General features: G+C 38.2%; 1 protein-coding gene across 6 annotated transcripts in view; it reads right to left on the reverse strand.

Annotated features, from left to right (window-relative positions):
- The window catches only part of PCNX1 (pecanex 1), a 193,755-nt gene that overhangs the window by 106,660 nt on the left and 61,875 nt on the right, over positions 1–25,220 (reverse strand). For 3 of the 6 annotated variants that reach the window (XM_062181384.1, XM_062181382.1, XM_062181388.1), the window contains 2 exons: positions 17,457–19,163; positions 6,786–6,918 (listed from right to left, as the gene is read on the reverse strand). In XM_062181384.1, the coding sequence (XP_062037368.1) occupies positions 6,786–6,918; positions 17,457–19,163 (1,840 nt within the window). The remainder of the gene's footprint in view (positions 1–6,785; positions 6,919–17,456; positions 19,164–25,220) is intronic. The other 3 variants (XM_062181387.1, XM_062181386.1, XM_062181383.1) reach the window with 2 other exon arrangements.

Genomic DNA, 25,220 nt, shown 5'->3' on the forward strand with positions numbered 1-25,220 from the left:
AGATGGTATTTCAAAAAATTCATGGAAAATGCACATTATCATTTAGTTCCACTTTTCCACAAAATTTGAAGTCCTCACATTTGTGCGTTGCAGCTGGTTCCTAACAATTAATTTTTAGTTAAATATGCACTTTTATTTAGAATCTTGTAATAATTCTAGAATCAACCTTTCAAATATTCTGAGAAATCAAATTTACAATCAAGCCATGTTTCTAAACACTTGAAAACTAAAGAATATTAGATGCAACCAAGATTGCAATTTTGAATAGAAAGAAAAGCACAAACTGGTGCAAGACAAGCCAGAATAACTGACTCAACCAAATGAAATATAGTCAAATACAATTACAGGTTGAGCATCTCTGATCTGAAAATCCAGAATGCTCCAAATCCAACATGGTGCCACAGTGGGAAATTCTACAACTGACCACATAGGATTGGTCACGGTCAAAATGCAGGTGCATTAAAAATACCATATAAAACTACTTTCAGGCCATGTATATATGGCTCACATGAAACGTAAGTGAATTTTGTGTTTAGCCTTGGGTCCCATGCCCAAGACATTTCACTATGTATATGCAAAGACTCCAAAATCTAAACACTCTGGTTCCAACCATTTCCACACAGGATACTCAACCTGCAATATAAAGTGTTATTATAAACAATCTACATATTTCAGAATGAAGGTCACATGCTTTTTATAATTAGGGTTAGTTGACAATTACATTTAACAAGCTTTATTTCCCCTTCCAATCCAAAAGGGCAATCTCATTAGCAAGGATTCCTCACTTTAGAAAATCTTAAAAGTAGTTTGTTCCCTCAAAGGATACTAGTCTTTTCTAGATTTTATAAAATTTCAAAAATACCTAAAGGCTAGGACTGTGGCCACTGCCTGTAACACTGGCTCCCCAGAGCAGAACGCTGGTTCAAGTCCTAGCAGCTGTGCTTCCAATCCAGCTTCCTGGATTGAAGTTCCTGGCTACTTGCTTTGCCCTGGCCAAGACTTGGCTGTTGTGGCCATTTGTGGAGTGAAGGAGTGGATAAAGGATCTTTCTGTCACTCCCTCTCCGTCACTCTTTCAAATAAATAAATAAAATCTTTAAAAAGAATTAGAATTTTATTATTATAAGCATTTAAATTATTTATAAAATTCATTTAAATAACGAATAAATCATATCACTCTTCACTCATTTTGTATTTTTATATATTTGTAAACTTATTTAAAAGACTGACTTTTAACACTTAGTACGACAGTCAAATTTAAACTGATGAAACTCATGAAAACATCATTCTGTACATGGTGTTCACTGCATCTCTGCACTCTATTCAAGTTTACTTTTAACAGTCCTGGAGACTGTTACCAAAACTACTTGGCCTCATGGTTTTAGATCCCTGTATTCCCTATCATAGTGCTGGTTCAAGTCCTGGCCACTCTAGTTCCTATCCAGCTTGGGAAGGCACTGGATGATGGCTCAAGGGCTTGGACCCCACCACCTGCGTGCTAGACTCAAAAGAAGTTCCAGGCTCCTGATTCAGCCTGACCCATCCATGGGTGTTGAGGGATCTCTGTCTTTCTCTGCCACTCTTTCAAATGAATAATAAATAATCTCAGGGCCGGTGCGGGTAAAGCCGCCACCTGTAGTGCCAGCATCCCATATGGGCGCTGGCTGGAGTCCTGGCTGCCCCACTTCCGATCAAGCTCTCTGCTATGGTCTATGTGAACCAGCAGATGGAAGACCTCTCTCTCTCTTTCTGCCTCTCCTTCTTTCTCTGTGTAACTTTGACTTTCAAATAAATAAATCTTTAAAATAAATAAATAAATAATCTCTATTTTTTTTTTAAAGAAAAATAACAAAATGATTTTGCCTCAAACAAAAAGAAGAGTGCTACTTCGGATGGCCTTACTTAGTTACTTTATCATTTTTTCCTGTGTATCTCTTCCCTCTAATCCTTTGAATTCACTGTAATGGTTTCTCTGGTTCCTTTAAAACAAACTCAGCTGCTGAGATGACTCTGAAATAAAAGGCTAAACAGAAAACATTGTATATATTGCTTAAGCCTCCGGTTATGACAATGATAGTCTGATATAGTTGCCTGTGAGCATTTAAATTAATTATAATTTTAGCTCCTGGGTCACACTAACCAAATTTCAAGTGTCCAATAACCACAAAATGCAGCTAGCAGCTACCATGGCTTAATGGTTTCCAGAGTCGGCAGTTGCTTGTAGTTGGTGTCCACTATATGAGGGCATATTATAGACTATTTCCACTATCACAGACACTTCTCCTAACTAGTACTACCATGAACATTCATTTTGCAGGCTTCTTTTACAGACACTGAAAAGTACACATTCTAAGTAGAGGCCACAGTATGGGAGCAACCAAGTCTGCAAAATGTCAACTCTTAGAGACACTACTTTTCTTAATGTGTACCTATAATAACTTGTCTGAACTAGAATATTTGTAAAATAGATACAAATCTAGTGATGATCTTGGGACACATAAGCTTTTATATTTCATACACATAATAATTAATCTTTATTACTCTTCCCCACACGCTATCTAAATTTATGCACAAGCCTTACTAAAATGAACAAATTTCACAAGGGCAAAAATAGTGAGGAAAAAGGGTTTGAGTAGTTCAAGTGCTGTGCTCTGTCAGACTGACTTAGAAGATAGAAGGATTTTATAAGAAATAATACTCAAACTTTTTTTCTAGCAATTTTTCCATTTTCAAGTAATAAGCAAAGAGCTAATTGGCAATTAGATATGTTTTAATGTGAATATACTTTAGAATATACTAACTTCAAGATGAAGATCCAATATACTCATATATGCAAACAGAAATAAAGGTTTACAAAGGTCAGGTATGGGTAGGCACTGTGGTACAGTTGGGTTAGCCTGTCACTTTGGACTCCTACATTCCACATCGGAATGCCAGTTCAAGCCCTGGCTCCTAAGCTTCTGATCCAGCTTCCTGTTAATGTGCTTGGGAGGCAGCAGGGACAGTTCAAGTAGCTGGGTCCCTGCCACCCACGATGGACACCCAAATGGAAGCCCAGGCTAGAGATTTGGCCTGACCCAATCCCAGCTGTTGTGGGCATTCAAGGAGTGAGCCAGAGGAGGTCTCCTTCTCTCTCTCCCTCTCAGTCATTCTGCCTTTCAAATAAATAATCATTGAAAAAGAGAGAGGACAAAAAAAATAATGGGCAGTACATGAAAATCAATTCCAGAATAAAGAAATTCTACAAAATCTATGAGATTATAAACATGTTTTTGAACATCAAAAATCAGTAATATTTATGCTCCTATAGATCTTTGAAATCCTTCAACAACAAAAAAGGCCTGTCATCTTTGCATAAATTGTTAGGAAACATACCTGAAGAGCTGCATTTCATTCTAAGCTATTAACTGGCATAAATAAATCATTCTTACAGTTCTAATTATATGTCAAAACTTTCAATTTGAGAAATGGTAGCTACTATTTTGTAACATATCAAAATGACAGAAATTTTGGTCTAAAACAATTAGCTACTGCTAGCATCACTGATCTCCAGTCACACTAATTAGTATTTCTAATACTAACAGTTGGTCTTGGGCTTTCCCTCCTCTATACCACTTCACTGGTATTTGACACAATCTGCCTCATACTGTTAGTTATTGTTCTGTCTCTCTCCAGCCAAAGTGTAAACTCTACTACAAGTATGATGGCATCCTTCCTATGAGTCTTCAGAGTCCAGAGAAGATACTGTCTTGAACATAGCCACAACCCACGAAGACTTAGTGGGTTCATCCCTGAGTACCACGAAATGATTCCCTATTCACGTTTCCCCAAAATACGCTGATAGTTTCTAACAAAAAACTAACTAGAATTCAAAAAAGTACATTTAGGTTGATAAATATAGGTCATCTGAATTCTCAATAATGTGTTAGAAATTAAAAAAAAAATTTTTTAGTAAGTGGGAAAAATTAGCAAGAGCCTACAAAACCTACCTACAAGGTTAACAAAACTTTTTTTAATTCTAAAAGTTTTTCTAATAAGTAATATAAAAATACACACAGCTTTTCCTTACAAGGAAATTGATGATTCACTTCCAACCCTTGAAGACATGTATTTTACCAAGTTGCTTTCTGAATGGTCATTTATTTAAACTATTTATTAAAGTTTAAAATAAGTTATATTAGTTCCCTTTGAGGATTTGTTTTCAGTTGCTTTCACTTCAATTACCAATGGTGAACCATGGTCAGAATATATTAAATAGAAACTTTCAGAAATAACTCAAGTTTTTCAACAACTTGTATTATAATATATTGTTATAATACTCCACTTTATTATTAGTTGTTGTTAATGTCTTATGTACATAATTTATAGACATTAAACTTTATCATGGGTATATATGTACTATACAGGAAAAACATACTACATGTAAGTTTCAGTATTATTTGGCAATATAGGGGATGACTGCAGATTGTCCAAGAATTTATATAATTGTAATGAAAGTATTTTCATTATCTATTCTATTTCTTTCAGACAAATTTCCAAATTTTAAATGACCATGCCATCCTATATCTATTAACATGATATCATTCTGTAACTCACACTGAGAAATAACATCAACACACTTTACCTAAATATTATCATAACCACAAAAGATGATTTTATAAATTGGTATTTTTTTCTCATCCCTCAGCAAATTTTATCTTACTTCATCCGTGATAGGGTCATCTTATTTAAGATATATACAATTTTTGTACTGAAATACCCAAAAACTATAGGCTCTCTACTGTAAGACTGCTTTCTAAAAACTCTAATATGAACCCTTACTTACTAAGTTTTACATTATATCCTTACTTGGGTAATGATACATTTAAGACCCTATGAAGACAGGACAATCCTATGTGATTAGCTAGAGTTAGAACACAGCTTCCTAATACTCCACCAGATAGATAAATAAAACTATCTTGTCAACATTTGTTTGGTGAGTGGGATCCTACAGGCTCATTTGAGGCAAAGACTGAAAGGATTTTTAAAGACTAAAAAGAGAAAGTTAAAAAAAAAAGTTATGAGCTCTGACTTTCAAAAACAAAATTAGGAAGCACCAATATAGAATGAGCAAGAAAGTTTGTCTATTGCCAAATATTATTATAAAGGGGGAGGGGGTGTTGGGAGAAAATAAAATGCTGAGCTCTTTCTGCATGTTGGAGCTATGTCCCAAATCCACCAGCAGGAAGAAAAGCACTTCAAGCAGGAAAGGAAAGGAGACAGAAAGGAACAGGAGGGTTCACAAAAGCAAAGCACTCAGAAAAGGTTTCATTAACAAGTATTTCTTTTAAGTTGGTGGTCTTCCCATTTTATATGTTAAATGTTGGCTTAACAAATCCATATTTCTTTTTATAGAATTATCCATTATTGAAGGACTCATTGGGAACATGACCTGTGAGAGAGATGAAGTTCCTGACTCTAATGTAAACTATGGAAAAATAATCAAGTCTTGAATATCAAGGGAATATGAATTAAAGTAATAATTAAAGAAAAAAGGACTTTACTCAAAAGCAGTAATTTCATTAAATGCTTTGGCAGGGAAATAAGTTTTATAATGGTGCTACCTGGCACAAGTAATATTATTATTATGCACTACTGGGTGAGTGTTGTGGTGCAGTGGGTCAAATCACTGGTTGGGTCACTCACATCCCATTTGAAAGAGCCAGTTCAAGTCCTAGCTTTTCTATGCTACCAATCCATAGCTTCCTGCTAATGCGCCTGAGAAACAGATCACCCAAGTTCTTGTGTTCCTGACACCTTTGGAGAGACCAGGGTGGATCCTGACTCCTGACTCTGACCCGGCCCAGCCCTGATTGCTCTGAAGTTTTGGAGAATGAAACAGGGGATGGAAGACCAATCTCTCAATCTCTGCCCCAACCCCAACCCCAATCCCTCATTTCCCTCCCTCTGTTACTGTGCCTTTCAATTAAATAAATAAATATTTTTGAAAAATGTATGAACTACTTAAGCAAATACATGTGTTTATGTCCACATTTGTTAAAGTTTTTTGAACAAATTTTCACATTTCTAATTTGAAGCATGGTCTCTTTAGATTTGATACAATAAACCACTAAATTTTTAATGGAAACTTATTCCAAATATAAATAACAGGTGTTTTCTTGGGAATACAGGAAAATATGAAAGTGTTTAACACACTGTAGAGGCTGGGAATTTCACCTCAGATGTATGTATCAATATATACACAGATTTAAAATGTACATATATGACCATACTTCATGTAAGTTAATATTCAGCCATGTGTCATTTTCTTGGTTACAGTGAAAAAAAAAAAAAAAGACACCAAGTTCTAAGTAAGATAAAGTAAATCACTTTTAATGAAATAAATCAAACTGGCTTATCAGGCTGAGGTTAGTGTCTGTTATTCCTCAAAAAACTCACCATTTGGTCTCATATTTCTTCAACATCTTGGGAAAAGATGTTGTATTATTATTAAGTTGGATTAGAAAAAAAAGAAAAACTGATGTAAGTTTTTCTACTATTTACATTCTATAACTAAAGTGATGTTGCAATTAAAAATTGAGTAAACCAACCTAATCATTTTGTTTAGTGCGACATAAGGCATGCAAGATGCAATAGGCTCAGGGTCACATGCAAAGAAAAATCTGTAAGAGCTAAAATGCAAAGGAGACAGAGAGAGAGAAAGAGCAAAATCCAAATGCTCTCTTGGGTCACAGGTAAGGTCTGTTACATGCATGCTGAACTTGGTGGAATTTCAAAATACCATACCTTAGGGGTGATCCGATGAGCAAGGTAGGAGGGGTAGGGTTACTCCCTGCATTGTGCCGGCGCCGTACTGCCTGGCGCCTAAATGTGCTGCGTTCACGGCGAAATGAGACCGCCTCCTCGCTGGCCTGTGCTGCTGCATCAAGACAGACTTAGGTCAAATAGGAGCCTAGGTCAGAGATGTACATAGCAGCTGAGCCTGTCTTTCCCTTGACTTCCCACCCTTATGGGTAAAGGGAACTTATCTAATTACTCCAAACTGTTTGCCTCTGTGTACTGTTAACCTATCATTATCAGGAAATATACACAAAGTCGTATCATTTATTTAAAGATAATTGTTTCTTAGAAAATGGTTTTGATCTACAACTAGTTCACTATCTTCTCCTCAACCTCAATTTTAATATTTCAGTTACTTTAAAACTCTTCCTGAAGGTCTCACATATTATTGTCTCAGATTCCCCTAGTCTCCCTTACATTGTCGGAGTTTTTGTTAGTTTCTAGTAACAGGAATGGGGAATTAATTTCCTACTCTCATGAGAATAGTAAAAAGCAGTAAAGATGCTCCTCAACTTACAAGGTGGTTGTGTCCTAACGAACCCATTCTAAGTTAAAAATATTCTAAGTAAAAAATGCATTTAATAGACCAACGCTACTGCACATCACAGCTTAGCAACACAGCACACTGCAAAGTATCAGCTATTTCCCCTCATGACCACAGGGCTGACTGGGAGTTCCGCCTGTTTCAACTGCCCACTGCTAACCCAGCAAAAGAGCAAAATTCAAAATTCAAAGCATGGTTTCTCCTGAGCACATATCATTTCCCCACCATCCTAAAACAGAAATGTTGGGGGTCAAACAACTATAAAGCTAGGAATTCTTTGTACTTCAATGTCAATGTCAAGAAGCTGGTAATAAGTTTATTCACAGTACCACAGGCTGTAATTCTGGCAACATTAAATGAAATCAAACTAGTTTGGTAAAAGTTTAAGATAGCATGAACATACCTTAACTAAAAGATACTTTGGCAGTCATCAAACTTTATTCAACTTTACACCCTTGGCCCTGGTCCCCTCAATATCAGAAAGCAAGTAACAATAAAATGGGGAATAAAGAAACTCATAACTTAATTTGGAAGCAATAAAATATAAACTAAAATCAAATATTACAATGAGGAAAATCATAACAATGTCAAAGAATCATACAGACTTTATAAAAACATACTAATTGACCATTTAATCACACTTAGATTCCTAAAATAAAATGCAAAATGATTTTCATGTATCCAAATTTAAAACAATTCTTGCTCCCCAGTGATCTAAATATCCCAAGAATCATTTTAATTTTGAGAATGAGTGTTTTGACGCTAAATATGAATAAAGACAAAACAAGTTAGTGTAGAAACATTCTTTCCAAACATGAAAAAATTGTTTAAATGTAAAAAAGCTATTACTTCTGGGGTAAACACTTATATATATAAAAATTATTTATGGCTTATGAAAACAAGTGATATTGATTAAATCTGTTCATCAAGAACTGTGCTGTCCAGTAATGGCAGCCACTAGCCATTTATGGCTCTACACATGAATTAATTAAAATCAAAGTAAAAACTTCCTCTGATTCATGAAGCACATGACAAGCACGCAGTAGCTACATGCAGCCAGTGGCTACCATCATTAAACAGTGCAGATATAAAATACATCCATCACCACAGAAAGCTGTACTGGACAGTGCCGATCTAGAATGTCAAGGCTGCCTGTTTTGCTCTCACAATCTACAAGGCATATTGCACACTTTACCAATTAACTGATCACCATGATCTTGAAGAAATGAAAATACATCAACATCGCCACAAAGGAGAAAATATATTCTGGCAGGGCAGTCACTGGATGAAGGAAGCAACAAAGCAGTGGAGAAAACAAGTCAGCAGAGGAAAGAAATCGAAAGCTGTATGAGTACTGGTACACCTTAACACCAGCAAGGCTAAATCTTGTTACAGAACTAAAATAATCAGTTTAAAAATTCAATTCACAGCCGGCGCCGCGGCTTAATAGGCTAATCCTCTGCCTTGCGGCGCCAGCACCCCGGGTTCTAGTCCCGGTCGGGGCGCCGGATTCTGTCCTGGTTGCCCCTCTTCCAGGCCAGCTCTCTGCTGTGGCCCATGAGTGCAGTGGAGGATGGCCCAAGTCCGCAGCGGCCATTGGAGAGTGAACCAACGGTAAAGGAAGACCTTTCTCTCTGTCTCTCTCTCTCTCTGTCCACTCTGTCAATAAATAAATAAATAAATATATAATTCAATTCACAACTTAGTTCATGATATAATATATAGAAGATTTCTATTCTATGGTTATAACAACGTGTTATGCTATTAGTTATAAATCATTTTCACAACAACAAACTATTATGCTCAATTAGAAACTTTCTAACATTCTCTCCAGTTGTTAGCATTTCAATCAGAATAGTGAGTAAATTTACCCCGACATTATTTATAGAAGATAATTTAATCCACAGAATGCACTAAAATTATTCAGAAAGATACAGAAAAAAAAGCAATACATGATTAATGAATCCTGAGAATAGGAAAGAGAAAAGGAAATGGGAGATAGCTTTAATAGCTTCTTCTACTGAAGACTTGGTGATATTAACCTTACATAAAAGCTAATTGCTTGATAGTTCTGAGACAAAGACAAACTGTATAGTGTCCATTTTAACCAAAACATTCTTTGGCTTCTTCAGAAACAGTCTTCTTTTTTTCTCCTATTAACACATCATTTTATATTCTGCCATCTGCAGAAAAGCAACATATTATCTTACTCATTTCCTTAGTCTTGGAAATACATCAGATGAAAGTTCAGGCATCCTCTGAACAATGCATCAAAGTGGAGGTATAAAAACTTCCTATATTGTCCTTTGTAATATTCAGGATATAAATACCTACTGTTGTAAAAATTTTCAAAGTGTTCTCCAATGCAACTGCTTTATCAGAAGTCAGGATCATACATTCTGCTGAAAATGCTATGCTGAGTCAGACTGACCCATGGCCCCGGGCATGTGCTACCGATACACAACATCTCTATTTGGAACAGGGTCCAGTGGAGGTCCAGTTCTGTTAAGAGTCAAAGTGAGGGGAGGGGCTGGCGCCGTGGTACATTAGGTTAATCCTCCGCCTGCAGCGCCGGCATCCCATGTGGGCGCTGGGTTCTAGTCCCAGTTGCTCCTCTTCCAGTATAGCATTCTGCTATGGCCTGGGAAAGCAGCTGAAGATGGCCCAAATGCTTGGGTCCCTGCACCCGCATGGGAGACCAGAAGAAGCACCTGGCTCCTGGCTTTGGATTGGCGTAGCTCTGGCAGGTGCAGCCATTTGGGGAGTGAACCAATGGAAGGAAGACCTTTCTCTCTCTCTCACTGTCTGTAACTCTGTCAAATAAATAAATAAAATCTTAAAAAAAAAAAAAGAGTCAAAGTGAGGGGAAAGTGTTTTTAAAGTTTAAAATAATTTGCTGTAAGCACATACAGTCACCTAAGTTACATTTCATGAAAGTTCACTACTGCAATTATAATACTTTTTGAATCATTTAATTTTACAGGAGAAAGAAAAAAATCTTTTAACTAGAAAACCAGAGAGAAGGGAGAAAAATGCTTTAAAAATTAGTTTAGTTTTCAAGTTGACATTTTGCTTAAAAACCAGTATTTTCTAGCAAAGAATGACATTAATTAAAGATTAAGAATATAAAATGTAAGCCGTGAAAACCTAGTACTGTAGGTACTAGGAAATTGTATTCATGTGTAAGTAAAGGATAAAAAACACTCAAGTGATTTAAAAAAAACACAAATGGGGGCCGGCATTGTGGCAGAGTAGTTTAAGACACCACCTGCAACACCGGCATCCCATACAAGCACTGGTTCAAAACCCAGCTGCTCCTCTTCCAATCCAGCTCTCTGCTGATGATAGCAGAAGATAGCCCAAGTGCTTGGGCCCTTGCACCATGCGGGAGACTTAGAAGTAGCTCAGAGCTCCTGGCTCCGGCTTGGCACAGCCCCAGTCACTGTGATCATTTGGAGAGTGAACCAATGGATGCAAGATTTCTCTCACTCACTCTCTCTCTCTGTAACTCCGCCTATCAAACAAATTTTTTTTAAAAATGACAAAACAGATACTACCTAGAAAGTATTTTAGAAATTTAGAAAGCTGTCAGTATTTTTTGAAAATCACAACAGTCTTGATACTTTAATCATGTATTTTTTTTTTTTTTTTCAGGATTAAAATGACTTCAAAAGACTGGTTATAATCTTAAGAGGAACTCTCAGGTCATTTAACTCAATTAAGTTTCAGTATTTGCTAAATGCCTCAGTACAATTCATGGACACGACACGAGTATCCTAAACCATTTTAACCAACTATGTTGTGGAGATCGCTTTTAAAAGTAGAAACCACAATACACATCTCTAACTTCAGAAGTTAGTGCTCATTTCTTTCAGTGACTTAAGGAAAAGTATGTTCCACAGTGAATCACTATACTTACTTGTTGCTACTAATGCAACCTTTCTTTCAAGTATTTATTAATATACGGCATTAAGACTACCTACATGTTTTTCTCTGAGCAAAAACAGGGAAAGCATTAAAGGCACTTACGTACCTTCAAGGCAGCAAAAGATACACAAAATAGCAAATTTCAGAAGGTAAGAAGTGAGGATACAAAAAATTCTATCTCAAAAGCTGGGGGGCTGGGGGGTGCGGTGCACAAGTGGCTGGCACTGCAACACAGTAAGCCTCTACCTGCAGTGCTGGCATCCCATATGGGTGCCTGCTCAGTCCCTGCTAGTCCTCTGGCAATCCAGCTCTCTGAATATGGCCTGGGAAAGCAATGGAAAATGGCTCAAGTGCTTAAGTCCCTGCACCCGTGTGGGTGACCCAGAAGAAGCTCCTGGCTCCTGGCTTTGGATCGGCCCAGCTCCGGCCATTCAGGCCATTTGGGGAGTGAACCAGCAGATGGAAGACCTTTCACTCTGTCTCTCCCTCTGTCTGTAACTCTACCTCTCAGATAAATAAAATTCTTAAAAAAAAAAAAAAAAAACTGGGAAGTTGTGAGTATAAATGTGTACAGATAAAGATACTTCTTCAAAAATTCTGTCAGTGGGGGGCTGGTGTGGTGACATTAGCAGGTTAAGCCATTGACTGCAACGCCAGCATCCCATAACAGCTTCACTTCCGATCCAGCTCCCTGCTAATGGTCTGGGAAAGCAGGTGAAGATGGTCCAGGTATTTGGCTCCCTGCAACTATGTGGGAGACCAGGATGAAACTTCTGGTTTCAACCTGGCCCAGCCCCAGACATTGAGGCCACTTGGGGAGTGAACCCGTGGATGGAAACTCACTCTCTCTGTCTCTCCTCTCTCTTTCTGTAACTCTGCCTTTCTCATATTTGATTGATTAGTGAAAGGATTCATACATAAAAAGCTATTCCTGAGTAGTTGTATTCTGCAATGACATATGTATTGCAAAAACTCAAGTTATTAAGTAATAAAAATTTAGACAGAAGAAAATATTCAAGAAAACTGTCCCTTTTAGTGAGAGGTGTTTATTGTGAGGAAAAAAGGAGTAAATCTGAGAGGATTATGAAATTAAAATGTGCACTTACTATCTCAAGCAGATCAGAAAAATATGCTATTAGGAAATTAAATTTTAGACAACAGAAGTATGGACTAAACATATGTACACATATCTCAAAACAATTTACTGACATTCTGAAGTACACTGAAATATTCTTCAAGCTCAAAACTATTTTACTTAAGAACAAGATCATTGTCTAATGAAATGAATTTTCAAATGGCTTTACAAAAAAATTCTAGAGTAAATATTTTAGTCTTAGCATGCCATCCATTCTATCTGAACAGCTTTCCCTTTCTAAGTTTCTAAGTTCCTCCAAGAATGCAAGAATTCTTTACTTAGGATTCCTTATTTTCATAGGTTGTTCCTATTCTTTTTAAATCCCTTTCATAGGTTGTTCCTATTCTTTTTAAATCCCTTCTGAATGAGATGAAAGATAACCCTCTCTCAGGAAAGTGCATTCAGATATAATTTAGGATATATATTTTTAGCAGATTCACCTAATAAGAGGTTGATAGTAAAGAATATCTAGTCAAAGTGATCTGAGAGGGCAAACTTCCTTCCAAATGATTAAAAGGCACCAGTACCATAGTTCACATAATGAGTCTACAATGCTTGTTGGAGCCTGGGAGTTAACAGAGACAGGCCTAAACAGCTGTTCCTCCTGCTTTACACTGTAGATTTAGTGTCTTGCCAGCATATTCAGTCAGTAATTAGGTGTGTAAAATGTAACCCTTTGAAGTCTTCCTCAGAAATTCACTGCTGCTAGGAGGAACATATGTGTTTGTTCCCACAGGACAAAATAGGGCACAGGTTGATTTGTGAAATTCTGTGGATAAAAATTTACTAGCATGGGACTGGCATGGTAGCATAGTGAATAAAGCCATCGCCTGCAGGGTCAACATCTCATATGGGCACCAGTTTAAGTCCAGCTCCTCCGCATCCAATCCAGCTCCCTGCTAATGCACTTGGGAAAGCTGTGGAAAATGGTCCAAGTAAGTCCTTGGGCCCCTGTACCCACAGTGGGGACCCAGAAGCAGCTTCTAGCTCCTGGCTTAGGATAGGCCCAGCTTCAGCCACTGCGGCCATTTGGGGAGTGAACCAGTGGATGAAAGATCTCTCTGTCTCTCTCTCACTCTGTCTCTGTAACTGTGCCTCTCAAATAAATAAATAAATCTTTAAAAAAAAAAAACTTATTAGCTTAACCAATAAAATACCTCTTGATACTCGTTAGTGGAAGATAATCTTTCCAAACCTGTTTTACTGTATTTAATGAACATTGCTCCATTTAGTTCTCTATGTCTGAACTTTCTTCATAGTATAGCCTAAACTAAATCTTTTAACTAATTAGGGTAAACGACACATTTATTACAGCATTACACTATAATACAGTCTTAAATTATGAAATCACGATGTCCTTGAATACTATCAAAATAAAAAAGATTGCTTGCCCCTGCCTTCAATCACCACACGCTGTCATGGTTCTTGCTTTGCAGCTTCTCCTTTAGCATCAGCTGTGCATTTCTCCTGCTGCCCTGACTTCAGCTCTACAAGCACCCATCCTCTTCTACTAATTTGCTTCTAATCTGCTGTGATTTACTGGGAAATCAAAAATTTAAGTTTATTAGACTTCAGATATCTTCTATTTAGTAAAGTATAAACACTTTAATTTGCATTTTCTTGGATGTCCTCATTTCTCTAAAGTTCAGTGGTATCAAGGTACAACAAAATAACAGATCTACAATTTAACAGGCACAGCACAACCCCTGCATGAACCTGTTCACAGAGAATATGTGACTTTTCTTTGAATAACTATCCTCTCAACAGATTATCTCTGGTTCCAAACACAAACAATATTATAATAGGATTCTAGCTCATGCTTACAGAATTGTGACCCAGACATACATTTAGAGTAATTTTATCACAAAACAGAGATTAAAAATTTCAGAAAAAAGTACAGAGAATATTATGTAAATACAAATTTCTCCTCCGTTCTTTACAATCTGATATCGGACACAGAAAATACACTATAATCATAGTACTGAATCATGCAGGAACTAAATTTAAATGGCCCAAGAGAAACTGTTTTTGTTTTTTTTTTTTTTTTGACAGAGTTAGTGAGAGAGAGAAGAGAAACTCCTTTTATTAAAAGTAATACAAACTAGAAAACCTCAAGACCATTTTGCTACCGTATAAAACTTATATGCACGTTTTGTTCTTAAAATACTAGTCATAAATTTTTAAAAGATATACCTTATAAAAGATTAGGTATAAAATAAAAACCAAGAATAAAACAAGAGGTCAATAGAACACTTAATTAATGGTGAGAGGTCTTATGAAAGCAATCACTTGCTATGTGACTACATATCAAAAATTATATGACATCACAGCCTAAATAAGATTAAAATACACTTTTCTAGATTAGATGTTAATGGAACCTATTTTTCTGCTGGTATTATGCAAGAAATTAGGAATTTAGTTACTTTTTTTTTTTTACTACTGTTCCACACGGCATAATTAGAATACCTAATTTATTTCTACATTTAATCATTTTCCTCTACTTTAATTTCATACCATTGACTAACAGGGTTAAACAAGAACAGGATACATTTGCATTGGATACAAACTGGCCTGTTTGAGAATAGTAACTGCAGCACTGTTAAGAACTTACGATGTGCCAGGTATCACATTTTAAGCATCTTGCATGTATTCAACTCCTCTACCCTTACAACAACCTTCAGAGACATATACTATTATCATCTCATTTTATGATGAGGGAACTGAGGCTTAAAAATTTAGGTAAGTAGCTTTCCTAGCATTACAACTAGAGCAGAGCCCAGAAGCCAACAAAGCCATTTGACTACTCCACATTAGATTACCTTCTTATTTTACTTTACTATTTTAAAGTGTATTTACTAATTCCATCCCTCCACATTACTTACACCAAACACCTGAAAAATAAAAAGAAATCACTGGAGAATTCAAAGATATTTCTAAGTTCATTAGAATGAAATCTAAGCAGGTTTCTGTTTCAGGAGCACAGGAAGACAGAATACATTGTCTAAAACATTTCCCTTAAAGTGTCAGAACTGGCAATCTAACAAATATAAACAATTACTTAAAAAGTACTCAAGACTCTATATAATTTTTAAGTACTGAGAAGCAAAACAAATTGCCTCCCAAATCCCAAGTAAACCTCCTATAAAATCCTTGTATTTAGGTGTGATGAAAACCAACTAAATATAAATCCCACACACACGTGAGTGGCTTAGTTTTGTTCTTCTTTTTATTCTAAACACAATGCAGCACAAATAAAAATGGCCCCTGCAAGACTTCCTCAGGCAAAAACTTTTACAGTAGCCCACAGACTGTTTCTTCCATCAAGGCTGATGAAAATTTTTCTTTACTTATTTGCTTCTTATTCACATTCAATGAGGTTAAAAGGAAGAAAAGGAATACTAACAAAAAACCCACAAAAGCTGGAACCTAGAAAATTGAGTGTAAATTAGTTAAAAAAAAAAATACATACTGAGATGTAAGAAACATCTTCCATGTAACTGTCCCTAAAAAACAACACCTCACATTCCTCATAAAATGAAAATAACATTTTAAACACAAAAACACAGACTTACTACAGCTCTTGTATATATATGATCAGTACTAACACTTCAACAATATTTTTCTATCATAGTATGCCCACTCTTAAAACTTACCTAGACAGTGACTTTAAAAATCAATCTATATTTTAAAATTCAATGGTTTATTGCACATCATGAACATACATGAGATTTGTGTGATAAATCAGTAAATGCATTTTAGATCTTTAAAAAAAAAAAAACAGAATGGTATCCAGGTCAAAGATCCAAGGAAATTTAATTAACTGTATCATCAAGAAAACCTCTTTAGAGATCCATTATTCTCAACATTTAAGTTTGATAGACTACTTTCTTTCTTAGGTACTGAAGATCATTTCTTTACATTGTTAGAAATTTCATCAAAAGAAAAAACACAAGAGAACGTTTACCACAGTACGGACCTTTAAAATACTCTCTATGAAAGTAACATTCTCTGAGAGAAAATGAGTATTCATGCTTCAGAATGTTTGCACAAACAGAAAATCCAGCTTTACTTTTATTAAGAGTCTGAACATTACTACACCAACAGACTACAAACTTGAAAGCTAAAGATACAGCATAAACAAAGGAAATGGGTGAAGAAGCTAAAAGTCTAAGGTGCTGACAACAGAAGCCATAATTCTTTCCAGTCCATCATAACCAGGACAGAATAAACAAACTATTCTGGGCAGAGGGAAATAATAAGAAACAATTCTGAAATAAACAAAGAGACCAACACACACTAACAGAATATAAAGTCACTTAACCAGTACTGCACAATTTCCACTAAACCTAAAGAAAGCAAGCTATTACTTTAACCAAAACACCACCATTGTTATAACGGGGGACACATACATCCAATAATGGACACAACATGCCAATATTAACTACAAATCTCAACTTAATAAGCTTTAGGAAAAGTGTGAAGATACAAAAAATGATAATAATAAAATGTTCTTAATGTTTGAAACTTGACTAAGCAAGAAATAAAACCACAGAAAGAGATTTAAAAACAGAGCCAGAGATTCCAAAGTACATAATCAGAACTAACACCATAATTGGAAAAATCTTATATAACAAGCTGAGTGATCTGATTCTGAAAGTTCCACAGCACAAATCGTGTAAAAGATGGTGGAAAATGGCTTGGTGTGGCTGCTACTAGTGTGTCAGCAGGGGGTTATTTTGTTATTTCCAGTAAAACATCAACATGTGGTATACCTAGCTTGGAAAAGGCAACAAGAACAAACTGATATGCTCAAATAACAACTGAAAAAATATTGGTATTTATATAGGAACCTTTTCTAAGATAACCATCTCCTTTCTTTGAATAAAATTTGAGTAACAGTGAAAGGGATATTAACTAAAAGCATATTTTAATAAAATAAATACTACTCTAATCAACAGCACCAAAACTTCAATGACTCCTGGGCATCTATCTCTTCCTGTGGTTCACTTACCTCCACTGGCTGCATCTTGCTCTTCCCCTTCAGGAAATGCAACCTGGCTTGGCAAGCTATTCCTAGATCGAGTGACTGTCTCTAACTGGGAAGCCCGTCCCAATAAAGATAGCTCATCTAGCACCTCTCCCTCTTTGGCCTCGAGATCTGATTTGGAAGTGGTTAAGGGTTTTATACTTTCAGGGGCCATTAGTCTATTTGAGTCATTCAAGCACGCTACTGTGCCACTGTCCAAGCTCAACACACGGGCACGAGTCTTAGCACTGTTTGTGCTGGAAGTCCGCCGTGAGGTCCGCTTTTTGCCAGTCCCCTCTGGGCCCAGATGAGCTTTGTGTGTGTGTTCAGAGTCTGTGCCCCTTTCTTTATGAACATGTTTGGTCTTTAGAGCACTGTATCTGCCCTCAGGAGACTGACACGAATGAGAAGTGGTGCTAGAAGAGCTATCGCTGCTGAACTGGTGAGCAGACTGAACACTTGATGCTCTACTCAAGTCACTTTGATCACTAGAGTCCTCATCATGGCAAAATATAGCACTATGAGGTTTGGTACCAGAAACACCTCGAAAGGAAATATAGTCCCTATGCCGACTCGAATCAAAACTGCTGGCCCGTTTCTTTCCTGTCCGTCTCCTGCCTGACTTGTGGGCAGAGGCAGTCCGGTGAATTAGGCTGGAAGATTTAGGTCGTACATCCCCTTCCTTCTGCTTTCCACCAGCATCTTTACAAACTTTTGAATCCACTGGAACTGCTGGCTTTTCACTCTGTTCCTCTTTCTTTTCCGCAGTTTTCTCAAGTGGCTTGTCCTCTGGTGATGGAAACTCATTTGCATGAGGATTTTTATTGGCTTCTTCAGATGCAGAGGTGCTAAGAGTTCTCTGGTTGTTCATCTCCTCAGAAGTCTGAGGATCCTTGGCCTCGTGAGCCCCACCATTTGTGCTCCCTTCCAGGGCAATCTTGTCACTGCTAGTCCTTTGGCCACTGGCACAATTGCTCTTCTCCTCTGGGTCAGCACAGCCTTCTTTTTTCCTACCACTGCTCTTGCTCACTTTCGGAGACTCCTCGTGCTCTGACAAGATGCTCTCTATGTGCGTGGAGCTAGTTTGCTCACTTTTATAGCTGCTGACCGTACTGTTGGTGTCGCGGTCCGTCCCACTACAATAGCTCTCAGTGGACCCACTACTCCGAGTGCTCAGGCTCCTCAAGCTGTCCATGCTTTTGTCTGCCTTCAAAGGTTTGCTCTTCCCACTTTTTGTGGGTGGCTGAGAAATGCTGTTTTTTAGGTCACCAACAAGCCGAAATTCCCCAGATAAACAAGAATTTTCCACCAAGGATTCTTTGGATCCGGAATGAGGCTTGGAAGATTCTAACTCACTAACTGGGTCTAGACCACGTCTTTGCTGATACAGAGGGAAGTCGTTCAGCGAGGTATCTGGAAAAGCCACAGCTGAGCTGGAAGTCCGGGGCACACCTCGTGGCCGGTGGTCTTTCCTGTAAGAGTGTGAATGTAAAGGTACAAGAGAAGCTACTTCTGTGTCACAGGCGCTGGACAGAGACTGATCAATGTGGTGGTGGTGGCTGTGACTTGGCAGGCTCGCTTTGTCGCTGAAATCCCTGGGTACGTCCTGTCCACAAGAGGATAAGGAAGGCTGAATGGAGATGAAGGAGTCATTGGAGACCAGACGGAAGAGCTTCCGATCAGTTGCCAAATCTATTTCAAACACATATTTGGAAATGTTAACACAGATGCATCATCTATTTTTCTACTGTTTAACAATGGAAAGAATTCACAGCATACAGTAAATTAAGGATCAACCATTTCTCAAGCAGTTCACTGAATAACAGTTGGCCAGTCATTCCGAAGAGCTGGTTTCTATTTCACAGCTGCACAAAGAAAGCATTCTACTGATGGAATGAACTGAACTTAGAAATGGAAGTTCTTCAATTGGCCTCCAAAAAGGTTACAGACTAGTAGCAATAAAGTCAGAGGCACAAAGGATTGTATTAAAAATGGACCTGGATTTCTAGGCAAGCTGTGTCTCAGTTTACCAACCAGATGACATTAGGTTACCCTTCAAGGCCTCTGTTTGTCTATAAAAAGACATATCAACTCACTCACTGAGTTAAGGAATGTTGAGTTAATAACATTATGTGGGGGCCAGCACTGTGGTGTGCCGGGTTAATCCTCCACCTGCAATGCCGCATCCCATATGGGTGCCACTTCATGTCCCAGCTGCTCCACTTCCAATCTAGTTCCCTGCTAATGGCCTGGGAAAGCAACTGAAGATGGCCCAAGTGCTTGGGCCTCTGCACCCACATGGGAGATCTGGAAGAAGCTCCTAGCTCCTGACTCCACTGCGGTCATTTGAGGAGTGAACCACTGGATGGAAGACCTCTCTCATTCTCTCTCCCGTCTGTCTCTTTGTTATTCTTTCTGTGACATAAATAAATCTTTTAAAAAAGGAAAAACTAAAAAAATTTAAGTAAAAAAATTAACATTATATGGCACAATATCACCAACAGTCATTATTTTACCTAAAACAATACTAAATCCTTTTGAAAAATATGATTATTTTACAAATCAACAAAAACCTACAGCAACCAGGAAAAGAAAATAAAAATGGTGACCAATGCCCAAATAAGATTATCATACGATGAAATAAGGCATCTTGCAGTTCATAATGGCTGAAAGCAACAAAATAACTATAGGGCAAAATGCTACATTTTTGCTTTTATCCTGGACAAAGCTATTAGAAAATACCTCAGGAAAAAGTTCATATCCTCCTGTATCTGCAAGTCCATTCCTGCAATCCTCCAGTCAGAGCAGTAATCAGTTACCATTTGTACTACATACACAAATATAAGTACAGATGGAAATAAACCCATCTACCCTACCTAACTACATTGAAACTTATCTTGGAATATAGCTCACAAGAGCTGATTTTTTAAATATATCTTTTGACAGACAAGGAGAGTTGAACCTGCTGTTAGCGCAATAAAAATAAAAAATTATCATGTTTGTCATAACTGCATAAATATTAGATTCTTCCCATGAGAATATCAATGATAAAATAGATTGAGTTACTAGAAATGCTTGTAAAATTTTTAAAATCTTGATTATATCATAAGAATTAAAAATTTAAGGCAGGGGCCGGCGCTGTGGTGCAGCAGGTTAAAGCCCTGGCCTGAAGCGCTGGCATCCATATGGGCACCGGTTCGAGACCCAGCTGCTCCACTTCTGATCCAGCTCTCTGCTATGGCCTGAGAGTAGTAGGAGATGGCCCAGGTCCTTGGGACCCTGTACCCGCATGGGAGACCCAGAAGAAGCTCCTGGCTCCTGGCTTCGGATCAGCACAGCTCCAGCTATTGCAGCCAATTGGGGAGGGAACCATCGGACGGAAGATCCCTCTCTCACTCTCTCTCTCTGCCTATCTCTCTCTGCCTCTTCTCTCTCTGTGTAACTCTGCCTTTCAAATAAATAAATAAATCTTAAAAAAAATTTAAGGCAGTCTCTAGAATGTAACATGAAATTATGATTTATAAATGGCCTGTTAGGCTTTATCTTATGTTTTAAAAATTTCAAGACAAGTAAAATCCATGCTCTTTATCATTTGCACAAAACAGTTATCACTGTATTTGGCTTCTCTTACTACCAAATTCTCTTAGTATCAAAGTTTAAAAGTTAGCATTGCATTTACTGTTTCCAGTAATAAAAACAAAAAGCTTCTCATTATAATATCCAATATATTTATGAAATGGAGTGATAGTCACGTGAGTAATTTATTAAAAATTACTGAATCTAATGCACAACAAAGTACTTTTTCAAAAATGGTACTGCTCAAAACCAGTGTCCCTTCTAAGAAATTAATAAAACATAAATTTAAGTTTTTCATTTTAAAAGACACAGCCAAACTTACACTCATGCTCTTTTTTAATGGTCTCAAAGAAAAATACCATAAAAGGTTTAATTTTGTCAGAAAGAATTTTAGGTGGTTCTAGGAAATTTTCAAGTAAATATGCCTCCTTAGGCATTTGTTCTTACTAGTACCAATATATTCAAAGCCTACATTAAAATTAAGAAGTTTGAATCAACACAGAGAAACACTATTTTTCATCAAAGTAAAAACTCCTTTCAGTGACTATTGTTAGTGAGCATCAGGGTAAGAAGGGTTCCCCAGGGCCGTGGCGTAGCAGATAGAGCCCTCAACTGCGACACTGGCATTCCATATGGGCACCAGTTCATATCCCAGCTGCTCCACTTCAGATCCAGCTTACTGCAAGTACGCCTAAAAAAGCAGCAGAGAATGGCCCAAGTGTTTGGGCTCATGCTACCCACAAGGGAGACCCAGATGAAGCTCCTAGGTTGGCTTGGCCCAGCCCTGGACATTCCAGCCATCTGGACAGTGTGTCAGCAGATTGCAGATCTCTCTGTATCTCCCTGTCTCTCTCTGTAACTCTTCAAAAAAACAAATAAATCTTTAAAAAAAAAAAAAAAAAAGGCAGGGGGTTGGGGGGAGCTTGCATGTGGCATTATTCAGCAAAGAAACCTGGTGATTTGGCCGAAAGCCTTGAAAAATATTCTTACCATTTGATCAGTGAATCTATTTATAAAGAATTATTGTGAAAGCATAAAATCAAATATACATGTAAGATTTTAGCACAAGATTGTCATCTCAGATAATTACAAAAGTTCTTAAAATACAAAATTCCTGGGGCCGGCGCTGTGGCGTAGCAGGTAAAGTTGCCACCTGTAGTGGGCACTGGTTTGAGTTCCAGCTGCTCCACCTCCCATCCAGCTCTCTGCTATGGCCTGGGAAAAGCAGTAAAAGATGGTCCAAGTCCTTGGGCTGCTGCACCCACATGGGAGACCTGGAAGAAGCTCCTGGCTTCTGATCGGCACAGTGCCGGTCACTGCGGCCAAATGGGGAGTGAACCATTGGGTGGAAGACCTCTCTTTCTCTCCCTGTCTCTCCTTCTCTCTCTGTGTAACTCCAGCTTTCAAATAAATAAGTAAATCTTAAAAACACACATATACACCATATAAAATTCCTCACAATGTCCAATAAAAATGTCTGCATAAATTATGTGGTATATTTATAAAGGCACTAAAAATGTTTCCAAAGATTATGTAATAATTCATGTGAGAAAATACGTACATAAAAAGGTAGCACTAATACAAAAAAGCATGATTCCAGGTTAATAAGTTAAAATGGGCATTAAGTATTCACATGTGCATGTTTTTATGAATACTCAAGGTGATATGCCATATTTATTTTTTTATTTATTTTTATTTGACAGGTAGAGTTATAGACAGTGAGAGAGAGAGACAGAGAAAAAGGTCTTCCTTCCGTTGGTTCACTCCCCAAATGGCCACTACAGCCGGTGCTGCGCCAATCCAAAGCCAGGAGCCAGGTGCTTCTTCCCAGTCTCCCATGCGGGTGCAGGGGCCCAAGCACTTGGGCCATCCTCCACTGCCCTCCTAGGCTACAGCAGAGAGCTGGACTGGAAGAGGAGCAACCGGGACTAGAACCCAGCGCCCTTATGGGATGCCGGCGACACAAGGCAGAGGATTAACCAAGTGAGCCACAGTGCCAGCCCTTATGCCATATTTAGATATAAAAGGAATAGTCTTGATATGTGCTATAACATGTAAGTGAAAGAAGTCAAACACAAAATAAATAGGCAAATGCAGAGACACAGAAAGACTGGTGGTTATAAGGTATTGTTGAAGGAGGAAACAGAGTACAATGGGTACAGGTATCTTTCTTGGGGAGATGAAAATGCTCTGGAATTAGAAGTGCTGATGGGGGGCCAGTGCTGTGGCATAGCAGGTAAAGCCACCGCCTGCAGTGCCAGCATCCCATATGGGTGCCGGTTCTAGTCCCGGCTGCTCCACTTCCAATCCAGCTGGGAAAGCAGTAGAAGATGGCCCAAGTCTTTGAGCCCCTGCACCCACATGGGAGACCCCAAAGAAAGCTCCTGGCTTCAGACCAACGCAGTACCGACCATTGGAACTTAACTGGGGAGTGAACCAGCGGATAAGAGACCTCTTCTCTCTCTCTGACTATCCTCTCTCTGTGTAACTCTTTCAAATAAATGAATAAATCTTTAAAAAAAAAAAAAAAGTGGTGATAGGTGCACAATCTTGTATATACTAAAACCACTAAATTTAGCAATATAGAAGGGTGAACTTCATAAATATAAATTTTATTGCAATAAATAATAAGGAAAAAAGCAATACATCAAAAATGTGGCAGGGGGGCCAGCACTGTAGCGTAGCAAATTAAGCTGCCACCTACAGCACCAGTATCCCATATGGGCGTTGGTTCGTGTCCCAGTTGCTCCACTCTGACTTAGCTCCATGCTGATGTACCTGAGAAAACAGCAGCAGATGGCTCAAGTCTCTGGGCCTGTGCTACCCATAAGGGAGACCCAGAAGAGGTTCTTGGCTCATGGCTTCAGCCTTGCTCAGCCCTGGCAGTTGAGGACATTTGGGGAGTGAATCAGTGGATGCAAGATTTCTCTCTCTTTGTATCTCCCTCTCTCTCTGTAACTGTTTCAAATAAATAAATCTTTTTAAAAAAAAAATGTGGCAGAAGTAGGATTTTTTTCTTCATACTAAACAGTGTTTTCTAAAGGTAACATATCACTTTTATAAACAAAAATGTATTTTCCTCCTTTCTTCTGGACCATCCCCATCAACTATGCAAACATATAGTTATTTCTCTTACAAATCTAAATTTTCCCCCTTATGCTCACTTCCCCTGGTAGCTATTACCTGAGATCTCTGTCCTCTTTACACAAACTCCCCAGAACAGTAGTCCAGCAGTGGATGTTGTGGCCTGTCAGTTAAGATACTAACATCCCATTTCAGAGAATTTGGCTTTGATACACAGTTCTGGCTACTGACTGCAACTTCCTGCTAATATGCACCACAGGAGGCAGCAGATGATAGTTCCAGTCCTGCTACCTACATTATAGGCACTTGGGAAATAAACTAGCAGAAGGGAAGTCTCTCCATGTCTCTCTCAAATAAATAAATTAACTGAAAAAATAAAATAGGGTAGGCTTTGTGGCACAGCAGGTTAAGTTGAACATGGGATCAGGTCCTGGTTCTACTTCCACTTCCAATCCAGCTGATGTACCTAGGAAGCAGCAGATGGTGGCCAAGGTAATTTGGCTCCCTTGTAAGAGAGGCTCCTCTGCCTAGTCCAGCCCCAGCTGCTGCAGGCATTTGGGGAGTGAACCAGCAGATGGAAAACCAATCTCTCTTTCTCTTTCTCACCATTCTGGCTTTTGAATAAATTAATTTAAAAATGGGGCCAGCGTTGTGGCACAGCAGGCTAGGCCTCCACCTGTGATGCTGAGATCTAATATGGGCACTGGTTTGAGGCAGGACTGCTCCATTTCCGAACCAGCTCCCCGCTACTCTGCCAGGGAAAGCAGTAGAAAATGGCCCAAGTCCCTGGGCCCCTGCACTCACACTGGGGTCACAGAAGAAGCTCCTGGCTTCAGACTGGCTCTGCCCCAGTCATTGAGGCCACTTAGGGAGTGAACCAGCAGATGGAAGATCCCCCTCCTCTCTCTGGTAACTCTGTCTTTCAAATAAATCTTTTCTAAAAATTTAAAAATATCACTGCCTTTTTCTCCAATTATCTTTTAGATGGACTGTACTCCCACTTAATTAAGATTGTGCCTATCAAGGTTACCAATACCCTCTACACTGTTAAATCCAATGGTCAAGTCTCAGTCCTCATGTCATTTAAAC

Source organism: Lepus europaeus, chromosome 22 (assembly GCF_033115175.1).
Source record: "Lepus europaeus isolate LE1 chromosome 22, mLepTim1.pri, whole genome shotgun sequence".
NCBI lineage: Eukaryota > Metazoa > Chordata > Mammalia > Lagomorpha > Leporidae > Lepus > Lepus europaeus.